The 11,111-nt window shown below is 37.0% G+C and overlaps 1 protein-coding gene across 1 annotated transcript; it reads left to right on the top strand.

Moving 5' to 3' along the window:
- The first annotated feature begins 4,252 nt into the window (after positions 1-4,252).
- On the top strand, positions 4,253-9,529 carry LOC103777651 (protein piccolo-like). The gene is made up of 3 exons (XM_008945210.1): positions 4,253-4,383; positions 4,989-5,134; positions 9,114-9,529. The coding sequence occupies exons 1-3, from the start codon at positions 4,263-4,265 to the stop codon at positions 9,252-9,254; spliced, it is 408 nt and encodes a 135-aa protein (XP_008943458.1). The 5' UTR covers positions 4,253-4,262; the 3' UTR covers positions 9,255-9,529.
- Positions 9,530-11,111: the final 1,582 nt, after the last annotated feature.

The following is an 11,111-nucleotide window of genomic DNA, read 5'->3' on the forward strand; positions in this document are numbered from 1 at the left end:
GCCTTGCTCAGGAAGCTGGGAAGCTGGAACCTCACTGCAAGCTGTTCAGATGGACCTTTCTGTGATTTTAAATCCTTAACCATAAAGAGAATGGCCCCAGAAAAGAACTTCCTACCTACTTTGGATGCAGTAATTCTATTATAAACTTCTTTTGGAAAGAAAAATGCTGGGAAATAATTGTCAGTATTTTTTTTTTTTTCCCCTTCATACTTCATTTTCACTGCTCTAAGACCCCCAGTCACTTTTCTGTAACAGAAGGAATCCATAGTAACTTATATACAACTGTGGAAAAAAATTCCAATTTATGTATTTTCTTAATTCTGTTTTTTGGCCATCTGGCATTCAATTAGAAAATTAATCTAGTATGATGTTCATCAGGTAGCAGCATTTAAGCATTTCATATTTAAATTTCCAAGTTTAACCTGCTGACACTTCACGCATCTATGACATGGTCAATCACATAAGGCAATTCAACTTATTCTAATATAAATATGAAAATTAGCTTAGAAATTTATATTTAAACAATTGAATTGAATTAAATTCCTGCAATTGTCCAGTGAGATTTACCTACTTATTTAAATGCTTTGCTGAATTATCCTCGATAACACAGACCAATGGGAGACAACTGTTTATTATTGTCCTGGATAATTTTTTTTGACAGCAGTCACCTGATCAGAAAGGACTTGTACCACAATCCATAGTTACCAGTCCCTGGAAGCTGACAACGGTGCAGATGACACGTCCTGTGATTTACAGCAGTTGTCATTTAAGACTAATAGCAGAACTAATTAAACTTTCACAGCACAGAGTGTGACAGTTCTATGAGAGCAACAGCTTGTGTTGCCATCACCAGAGCAAATGCAAACCCCTTGCTTCAAATACCTTGCAGCAATTTAATTAACCATTGGCTTTTAATTGTTGCTGGAGTTTTAATAAATCTCATTCTTACAAAGAAGTGCACTGTCATGTAACAACTCTGATGTATTTAATCATAGATATATATTTTTAAGAATTGATTATGTGCTGTTAACATGATCTTAAAGTGAACATAATGCTGCTGTGCATACTTGTAGTCCTCTCCTTGTATACCAGTAAGTCTGTGTTTGATATATAAGTAACAGGTAAAAGAGCACACAAATTCAGCTTCAATATTTCATATCCTTTTCAGTATTTATCATATGTTTTGAGAAAGCCGTTTCATCATTTTCCAGTTCTTCTTTCCTAGGCTAAATTAGAAAGTGATGTTTTTCGTGCTCTTTGCCCTTGTATTAATCCTGGTTTGCAACTTTTTCACTTGGAATTCATCTTTATTGAGACAAATATGAATAGTCGAGTTATAAATTATTTTCCATTTTCTTAAAAAGCCATACTAGTACTTTCCTAGAAAGTTATGCAGTATCTCTTTCACTGTATTTACTTTTTTCAGAGTTACATTGTAGCATTTGTTTATCATCATCCAATACACCAGAATATGTGCAGTTCCTTTCACACATGACTTATGATTGATGTTTTCAAGTGTTTTGAGCTATTCCTACCAATGCAGCCCTCAGGATCACCCAGTTCAACACCCTGAGCACCTTTATTTCTGTCATGTCAGTCAAAGAACATTCATGTCCAGCTCAGCCCACTGCAAACTCACTCAACAGCTCATAGAAATTTCATTAGTAAGACTTCCCCTCATCAATTTATCTCTATTTCCATTTAAAGAATCAACTCCACCAACCAATGTACATTTGCTCTATTCTTACATACTTGTCAAAGGAAAGATGTAATGAACATACCTGAGAAAAAGAAGGAAAAGCCAAGCAATGGAAGGAATAGGAATCTCTTCTGAGTCTTCAAAATTCTGCTAGGTTTTGAAGTGGTGATTTATTGTAGTGCAGTGTTTCATAAGGCTGGTGTTAGGGCTTTTAGTGACATGCTGTGGGAGAAATAAAAATTATCATGGAAGCACAGGAGAGCTACCATGCTTCATGTGTTTGCAGGTGGAGAACATTGTTTCCCCATGAAGATTAAATAGTTAAGCAGGTGTGTTTGTCTTAAAGACTATCCCAATACTATCCAGATCTGGATAATACTGTCCAGAATACTATACTATCTGGATAATACTATTCAGAATAGCCCAAATAGGCCATGGAAAATTTCCAGATGCTGAGAAATGGTGCTGGAACTTTCAAATCCATTCTAATTTTCTGGAAACATGTCTCCTTTTTCTAGCTCACAATGTCACAAGTAGCATCCAACCTACCTGATCTCATTGTATATTGAATGCACATCTAAGTGAAAGACAAAGTACTAAGGCAATCAAGGAAGAGGAGGTTCTAACAACAGTTGCAAATAGACTTTAAAGGACACACAGGGAATAAAGTAAAATAACCTAGCTAAGCATATTTTCCCAAATAGGCTGATTAACTTAAGATTGCCTAAAACTAACATCAGTTTTGTGCTACAAGTGTTCATGCTGGTCTTTTTTCACGGTCAAGCACTGGAGTCAGTGCAAGAATCAATACCTGAAAAGTGTTGAATAAATATGGATTTTGATCAATATTGATTCTACAGTCTTCAGTGATTTTGGTAGTTTATCCACCAAGCAGAGGAGGCATTGTAATTTTTTTTCTTTTATCTGCTTCTAGTCATTAGAAATCTGCTGTTTAGCTAAGCTGGACCCACCAGACACTCAACACTTTCCATGAAAATGAGATTATAACAGATTAATGAATAATAACAGGGACATTGCTGGCCATTTCTTCTTTGATCCAAACTACTGCATGTTCAGACTAATAGGAAGGGTTTTGTGATTATTAAATGCAGTGAAAGAATCACTTGCCTCTGAAACGCTGACCCAGTGAAGCCCAGTTGCAAATTTGTTATTGACTGTAACTAAGTTAGATTCTAAATTCAGTTTGTAAGGAGGGTTGGGGGCCCAGGTTGTAGCTGTGATTATTTGTTATTAAGTTTTTATTCATGATAAAAAAAAATATTTTAAGTACGAAAAACAATAGAATGTACAATTGTTCATGGACATCTGTGAAACAACAGCTGTTATTTTAGTGGGGATTATTAAAATTTGACTGTAAATTTCTGATACAAGTAAGTGATCTCTAAATGGCACCTGTTAACTTGGTGCTCTTTAAGAGAGGAGCTTCTCCAGATGTATTGCAATTGTTTACTTTCTGTGGAACTGCTTTGCTCCTTATAATACCTTGACACCAGCTTCTAGAATTTCCTGGTACTGCATTAAAGCTCCAGGCTGATGGCACCAAAGACTAGATAATAAAGACTCCCAGGAGCTTAACTGTTTGGTTTCATTTTAACTGTTGTATAAAGAGAAAAAGAAGGTGAAATAATATTTTACAGTAGCAAGACAATAGATTCAGAAGCACAACCCCACTTATGACATGATGCTATTATAAACAGCACTGAGCAGAGGGCATGAGCTCTGCTTGCACCACAGTGCTCATTTAGAAGATGTAGCCCTGGCTACTCTCCCTGGCTTCAGTAAAGCCTTGTGGGAGGACAGGCAAGGAAAGGCAAAGCAGCTTTGCTTACATTTCATTCTGTGCCTTCTTTACACCTCTGAACTGATTTAGAGAGATGTCCATACAATTTAGGAATAATGGACCTGTATTTCCCTCCAACATAAGAAGGAAAATCACCTTTTAAATGTCACAGTGAGCACTTCCCTTTAAATTGTATGAATGCTATTGCTCCATACTCATAAGAAGGTGAAATAAAATGCCAACTTCACTAGATTCTAAATTCATCACCTTTCAGAATCTTACTTTTTAACATCCTACTGAATGTTCTCAATTTTTCTTTTATTTCCTTTTTTTCTTTCTTTTTAATGACATAACTTCAGAATCTTGTAGTAAAGGTTTCTGAAAAGGTGAGTTGTAATGACAATTACATGATTTGTCGTGACTCCTACAGAAATTTGTATTCTTGGGGAAAAAGCTCCCCAGAAGCAAAACCATTCTGAAGCATACAGTCTAGTTCTACAAGTGTACTGCATGTATCTACTGTTTGTTATCCAAGCAATAAGTGACTCTTATAGTCCTGACTAAAAACTAAGAGCTTTCTTGAAAACAAAAAAAGAACCTCGAACGAAAACAAACAAGCAAGCAAACAAATGAACAAAAAAAACACACCAAACCAAGCCAAAAGAGAAAATTCTACTTCCTTCCAAGTTGGAAAGATACATTTATTTTCGTTTTACATTAATGAGGGTTGCTTTTTCTGCTTTTCCAGGTAAAACACAGGTTATGGGTGAAATCAAGATTGCATTAAAGAAGGAAATGAAGACAGATGGAGAACAGCTGATAGTAGAAATCCTTCAGTGCAGAAATATCACATACAAATTTAAATCTCCAGATCATCTACCAGGTATAATACAGAAACCAGCTTCATGATACTTTGAAAACATTAAGCAGGATATATCTGCAATCCTTTAACATAACCACTAAAATGGGAAAGAAAATTGCTTCTTAATCAGAATGAAACATTCTGTAAGATTCTTTTTGAAGTGTGCTTTTTTCTCCAACGAGCAACTTTAATGAAAGTAAAAACACTTTGTAGAAGCAAATTAAGTCTCAGAAGTTACTCGTCTTTCTAATTTACTTTGATTGTTAAAAATTAATCCTTATTTAACTCTAATAAAAATGTAACTCCCTTCGTTATTAAAGAACAATGGTATCTGGCAAAATTTGTATTTTGGTAAGAAAAGGTTTTTAAAAATTGAAAACTCATGTTAATAATAATATTTTCATACATACATAAAGACATCAAGGTATTTGTTCTTTTAATGACAGCACTGTAAACACAAAGTAATTCCCTTGGATTTAGTGGGGATTCTCATATGAATGAGAACAGAATATGGCTAAGTAAACTACCAGGCTCTGTTTCTTCACAGTTCCCCTCTGTTGAAATCATTAGCAACAATGATTATTTAAAAGCTTCTGTATTTAACTAATTGAACTGTTCTTCCCCAGACCTGTATGTGAAGCTGTACATTGTCAATATCTCTACTCAAAAGAGAGTAATCAAGAAGAAAACCAGGGTATGCAGGCATGACCGAGAGCCTTCGTTCAATGAAACTTTTAGATTTAGCTTGAGTCCTGCTGGGCATTCTCTTCAGGTAATTCTGCATTTTATTAAAGTCTAATTTTGGATGTTGTCCATGCTGTGCTATGGGCATTTGAGATCAGTCTTACCCCAGCTGTTTGCTGAAAGAAGACAATTACAAAGGAAATAACACAATTACATAATAATGGGAACACTAGGCTGGAGGAGACTTTAAAAGATAGTTTAAACCATCACCTCACATTGAAGAAGGGTATTTATAGACTGGGCCTGAAAGTTCTAAGAAAGTTCCAAGACCGGGCTTGATCTGTCCTTAAAGTTATGCATGCCTTCCAAAAATACTTTTCTAGAATTAGATACAATAGTAATAATCTCAGGCACTGCAAAATTACTGATTATGATGTCAAATACTATCTGTGTATATTTGTAAAGGACATGGCAGTATTTTCATCTGTAGCACACCAAATGGTGTGTGGAACTGATTCAGAAACATTCCCTCTCCTGTATTTTAGTTGTTTAGAAAGTTTTGATCATTTGGTCAGGTTTGCTTTTTTAGACAGGTAGGATTCCTATTGCTTTCATTTACTTCCACATGAATAGATAATAATATAAGCCAGCTATTCAGGTTCCTCTAGTCAGTTTTGAAAAAGGATGAAAAATTCCAGCATTATCTGCCTGCTAATCTTAATAGTGAGAGGAGTTGTTGGGCATGCCAGCTTCCACTTAATGTACCTTCAAATCTATAAGGCTGACATAAACGAGCCTTATAGATTTTATCAAAAAACATTTTGATGACTGAAGCTAGACCTATCTGACAATGTTAGCCTTATTGGTTGCATCATTAAAATTAAAGCGAAAACAGATGTTTCTTACAAAAAAAGGCAAACATAAATAGACACTGTTTTCTCTGTTAAGGTGTCCTAACATCCTTACTTATTCAAAAGACTCAGTAAAAGACTATTTAAGATGTTGCGTTACCTGGGAAAATCCAGAGGGTGTTAATAAAATCTTGCTGAAGCTTAAGAGCTAAATAAATTTCCTGTAAAAACCTTGCTTGTAGTGGTGGTTTGGAGAGGAAGCCATAAAGGGTGAGTAGACCAGTAAAGAAGAATCCACAGAATCCTATGGAAAAATAAGCTGCCAAGTTGTTAAAGAGGGAGATAGTGAGGGAGGCAGCCATAGGAACAGTCAGCCTGAGACTTGGCAATATTTCCTCAGAAACACTGTGCTGCACACCAGACCTAAGAGAACAAAGGCTGTAAAAGCAGCAAGGAACAAGTTTAAAACAGACTAAAGGTGTTTCCTCTTCACAAAACTTGGAGTACAAGAAGTACAATTTATCACCATAATATATTGTAAACACTAAATATCCTCAAGGGAAAAGTAACTGGAGAAAATGATTGGACAAATTCATGGGCAAAATACCCTATAGTCTGTTAAATACAAACATACTGCCTGTGAGTCAGGAAGTCACTGATCCAGAGATCATAGTAGGTATTTGGGGAAAGTGTCACTACATGATTATTCTTACATTCTGTCTTATACACTGTGCTATACACTTTTGGAAGCTGAATATTTCACTGGAGAGGTCTTCAGTGTGACTCAGTACATCTGTACATTTGGGACAAAGACATGGACATTGTCAAAAAAAGTTTTGGGGAAAATAGAACACACCAAGAATGTATAGGTCAAAAATTGAATTGGATTATTGTGGGAGGAAGTAAGATCAGAGAAAGAGGAAAAGATGAGGTCAAACATGGTAATCATACAAGGCACATTGTAAAGAGGTATGGGGAGGATTCTGATGGAAACAGAAATTAGGACAAGGGTATGTTCCCTAAAAATCAACAGCAAGAGCTGTGAATACTAGCCATAAAATGAGATGGTGTGCTATTCAGAACAAAGGGGGAAAAAGCGACAAACAAAAGAAGAGAGAAGGAAACCTAGAATTGTCTATCCAATAGTATTTGGAATAAGGGGGGAAAATGCTGATTATTAGAAACTATGACTAGTTGATTCAGGATAACAAGTCTGGAATTTAGAGCCTGGAGCAGGGAATAAACAAGGCTGAGAGAGAGAGAGACAACCTAGTGAAGACAAATACTAGGGATCCAGCTGGGAGGAGTGGAGAGAAGGATCAAGGACAGAAGTGATGAAAAATTTTTTAGAAATTTTTTCTGTCCCCAAACTGTTGACGTGACAGAATGAAAATATTCTGCAGAAAACATTTTGACAGGTTTCAGACAGACATTTGGCTCAGCCCCTGGCAACTTGCTTGGTTGCTTCCCAGATTTCCCTGTTCCCTGGCAGCCCACCTGGGACCCTTCTGGAAAGCATTAAGCTCCTGGCTCCTTTGCCTTGTTCCCTAGAGGGCTCCTGGCTGACTGGCTTGCAATTAGAAATACATAATGTTGTATGTGAGGGTAATCAGAAAGGCACAGAAAAATGTTTTTTTCACAGATGTTCTGGTTTGGCTTGTCAGATTCTGGCCTGTCCGTTTCTTTAGGAAACTCTGAACCAAGTGACCAAAAAAGCCACCAGCAGTGGAGGGAGGCTGCCCGTTTTCCCCAAGGATGAGCTTTCTGATGAGTGAAGTAAAGGGCAGTTCCCTAATAGTTCAGTTCCTGAGAGTCATTTGGTCTTCCCTTATCAAAGCTGTTGACTATTGGGCATGTAGGTGTCTAAGTTGTCCAGGTATATATATTGCCATTTGATAACAAAATTGGCCAGGTAACTGGCAAGATCATCCACCAAAATTATTGCAAATATCTTCCTTCCTGCCCCCCCCCCCCAAATTTCCATTGTAAAGTTTGCATTTTTTACCTTGTTTCCCAAGTCAGAATTTTCCAACTTGTGGAAAATTTCCACAAGTGTTGAAGTACTTGATTACTGGAAACTTGACAGTTGTTACGTGTCTACTGTTGTATGGTCTCTTCTAGCATATCGGTGGAGAACAAAATCCTTGAGTTCAGCTTTCAGCTGTTCTTCTGTTAGCCTAGATTTTTGAAACCAAGCAACAAAATGCCCTATTTTCTTTTCCACTGGTTTACACAGAGGGTGACAGCATCCTACTGTTGTTACCTCTCTTGCTCATTGACAGAGGTCCGCTCATCAGCCGTGAAGATTACAAACCTGCTGCTAATCCTATCATCAAAATGCAATTTTTCATTAATTCTTTTTCTTTTTGAAAGACTTAATAAGTTGATAACAAAAAAAAAAAAAGGCATTGACCTTCTTAATTCAGTTACTCGACTGAGAAATGCTAAAGTTTATCTGAATGTGTAATTATAACTCACCCACTGAAGTATATATATTATCAAATGTATTTCTCTCAGAAACATGTATAATGAACCTTTAGAGCCACAGAATGAGTCAAGTCCTTCAGAGAAGTCTGCTGCTTGCATGACTTGAGCCTGCTGTGCTGGAAAACATGTGCCTGTATGATAAATCAGGGAGGGTCTTGAACAGCCAGCCTGCATAGCTCACGTAAGCACTGGGGCTATTCCTTCGCCTTCCCCCTCTCCATGGCTAGGCAAACAAGAGCAGTAAGACCAGATGCAATACTGTGTCTTTCAACAGAGACACGATAGGAGTGACATTTCACACCAGTGCTACATTTCAGGTTACACTACCACTTGTTGACGTCAGAAGCCAGAATTCTGGATTTTCTCCTGTTCTAGTTTGCCCTGAGTTACAGCCCGTATGCAGGGCACCCTCTGACAACCATGCACCTGAAACTTGACCTTGTGTTTGTCTTGGGTAACCAGCAGGTGAACAAATTGCTCACTGAAGGTCAAGATTGTCATCTTCTAGTTACTATATCCCATGATAATTAAACAAGAAGAGAAAGGTTCAGTTTTCACAGGGCTTTCTTCCTATTGAGAAGCTGACTCTTTATAAAGGGTTATGGTTACTGTTTCTTTTCTGTGGGTATTGAATCAGAGCTCAACATTTCTGAAACTTTCTTGATTGCTAGCAAATGCAATATGTTAATATGCACATTGATCATTATTTTATTATTATTATTTTCCCAGATTCTTCTTGTCTCCAGTGGAGGGAAGTTTATGAAAAAGACACTGATTGGGGAAGCTTATATCTGGCTTGACAAAGTGGATCTAAGGAAAAGAATAGTAAACTGGCACAAACTGTTGGTCAGCTCCACACAAACACACTGAGCAGAGCTGTCTGCTTAGGGTACAGAATCTGCAGAGTCTGCTATAAACAGCATCACTCCAAGACTATAGTTTGATATCATTGTGTTTAGCTAGTCTTTCAGAATACAAAGTAGAAAAGAGCAGTCTCTGGGCTACATAGCACACTTATATGAGGGCTAGTACACTTGGTTTGCTGCAAAAGACAGCAAAGTGAAGGAAAACCTGGGCCCAGAAGTTAAAGTGGGGCTGTTTGAAATGAAGACTGATACGAGGGCTCCGTGTTGTTGGACTCTGTGAAGAGAGTAACTGTGAAGGAAACAATGAAGGCTGGAAGGCAGGTGCTAATGCAGAGCTGGGCTGCAGCTGGAGGTAGCCTGATGGAAAGAGCAGGTTGGTTTTCTGTGCAACTGGAAGGAGATTGTTTTATCCAAAAGCACCTAGGGTGACTGACTTTCCAAACCCACTTATCAGAAGTGCAAAACTGGTTCTTCTGCACCTTAGAATCTCTGAGAATTTGCTGTACTGAGATTATGCTACTTGACACCAACTGCAAGGTATTTGCAAGAGTGGTACTGTTATTTTAAATTACTGTTTCCTTCTTTCTTTTTCCTTCAAAAACTATACTATTGAGAATTAGATCTGATTGTTCCTTTATTTTTCTGTGTGTTAACAATGAATATAAACCACTATCCTAGAAAGTAATGGAAAAATACTATATTAATGGTCTATAATTTGGGATGTGGTTTTAAAGAGAAATGACAGGATGTAAACTGCACTACAGGAGAAGGAAAAAATGCTGTTTTGATGTCAGTAACACTGTACTTCACCCTACCCTTTGAATCAGCAGTTTTTATGAAATTTGGACTTGAATAGACTTAAGCACTAGGACTAACAAAATTATTTCAACTAGTCCTTCCATTTTTCAGCAACCAGTCTTATTATGAAACTATACAGAGACAATAAATTCAAAGGTAATTTGTGGGCATTTTGGAGCAGTAGATCCACTCTGCTAACACCAACCCACTTGGTGCAGGGCTCTCCTTCAACACCAGTGATACACTTGAAATCTAAGGGGATAGCAGGGCAGTTACTGTCTGGAAGCTGTTTGTTAGAGAGAATGAAGAATATCCTCTTGCTATCTAAGGTGAATGTCTGAGTATAATCCACTCAACAGCATGTCTTTTTAGTTAGGAAAGAAGTAAATAGGAAGGTAACTTGAAACATTTAAGAGTGTGTTAGAACTTCCTTGCTTAAAGTCCCACTTTCAGGGTCTTGAAGCCAAGCAGCTCACTTGGGAAGAAACCACTGCCTGGGATAGCTTAGACTGGTTGTTGTATTTCCCCTTGTACCATTTCTTGAAGAAGGGAGAGGCTTTTCTCACATTCCTAAAAGTATATCAGTTTCTTTTTAAAAAAAAGAATCAATATGGTATTAACTCCCATGTTACTCAGAAGTCATTTAGTATATCACAGCTTCATTAGCAAGTAGGTTCACTAGAAATACTGCATCATGACTTTTGCATATTTAAAAAGAAAATGACCAAACTTCTGTACCTCAGATATTTCTTTTTGTTGATCAGAAAGGACATTTCACCAATTATTTAATGTACATCTTTTTATATTTTCTTAATATATGCAGTTCACTTCCACAGGCTGTACACCAACTGAAAATATTCTTCAGGAAAATAATATACGCTTAAAATGAAAAGGAAAAATAAGGCTCATTTTACTCAGAATCTGGACTGGCCATGAAAAAGCTACACTATTTAATCTGGTGACACTCCCACATACAGTTTTTGATTTATCAGCTTAAAATAACAAGATGCAAAAGGAATATGAGAAGACACACACAGAAGATATTTATGCTACACACACCAAG

This window comes from Merops nubicus, unplaced genomic scaffold (genome assembly GCF_000691845.1).
Source record: "Merops nubicus isolate BGI_N331 unplaced genomic scaffold, ASM69184v1 scaffold17578, whole genome shotgun sequence".
Classification (NCBI taxonomy): domain Eukaryota; kingdom Metazoa; phylum Chordata; class Aves; order Coraciiformes; family Meropidae; genus Merops; species Merops nubicus.

Excerpts from the sequence above, each read along its gene's own strand:
- LOC103777651 (XM_008945210.1), top strand. The coding sequence starts at position 4,263 with ATGGGTGAAATCAAGATTGCATTAAAGAAGGAAATGAAGACAGATGGA. Across the intron at positions 4,384-4,988 it reads ATCTCCAGATCATCTACCAG|ACCTGTATGTGAAGCTGTAC; the intron begins GTATAATACAGA and ends GTTCTTCCCCAG. Across the intron at positions 5,135-9,113 it reads CTGCTGGGCATTCTCTTCAG|ATTCTTCTTGTCTCCAGTGG; the intron begins GTAATTCTGCAT and ends TTATTTTCCCAG.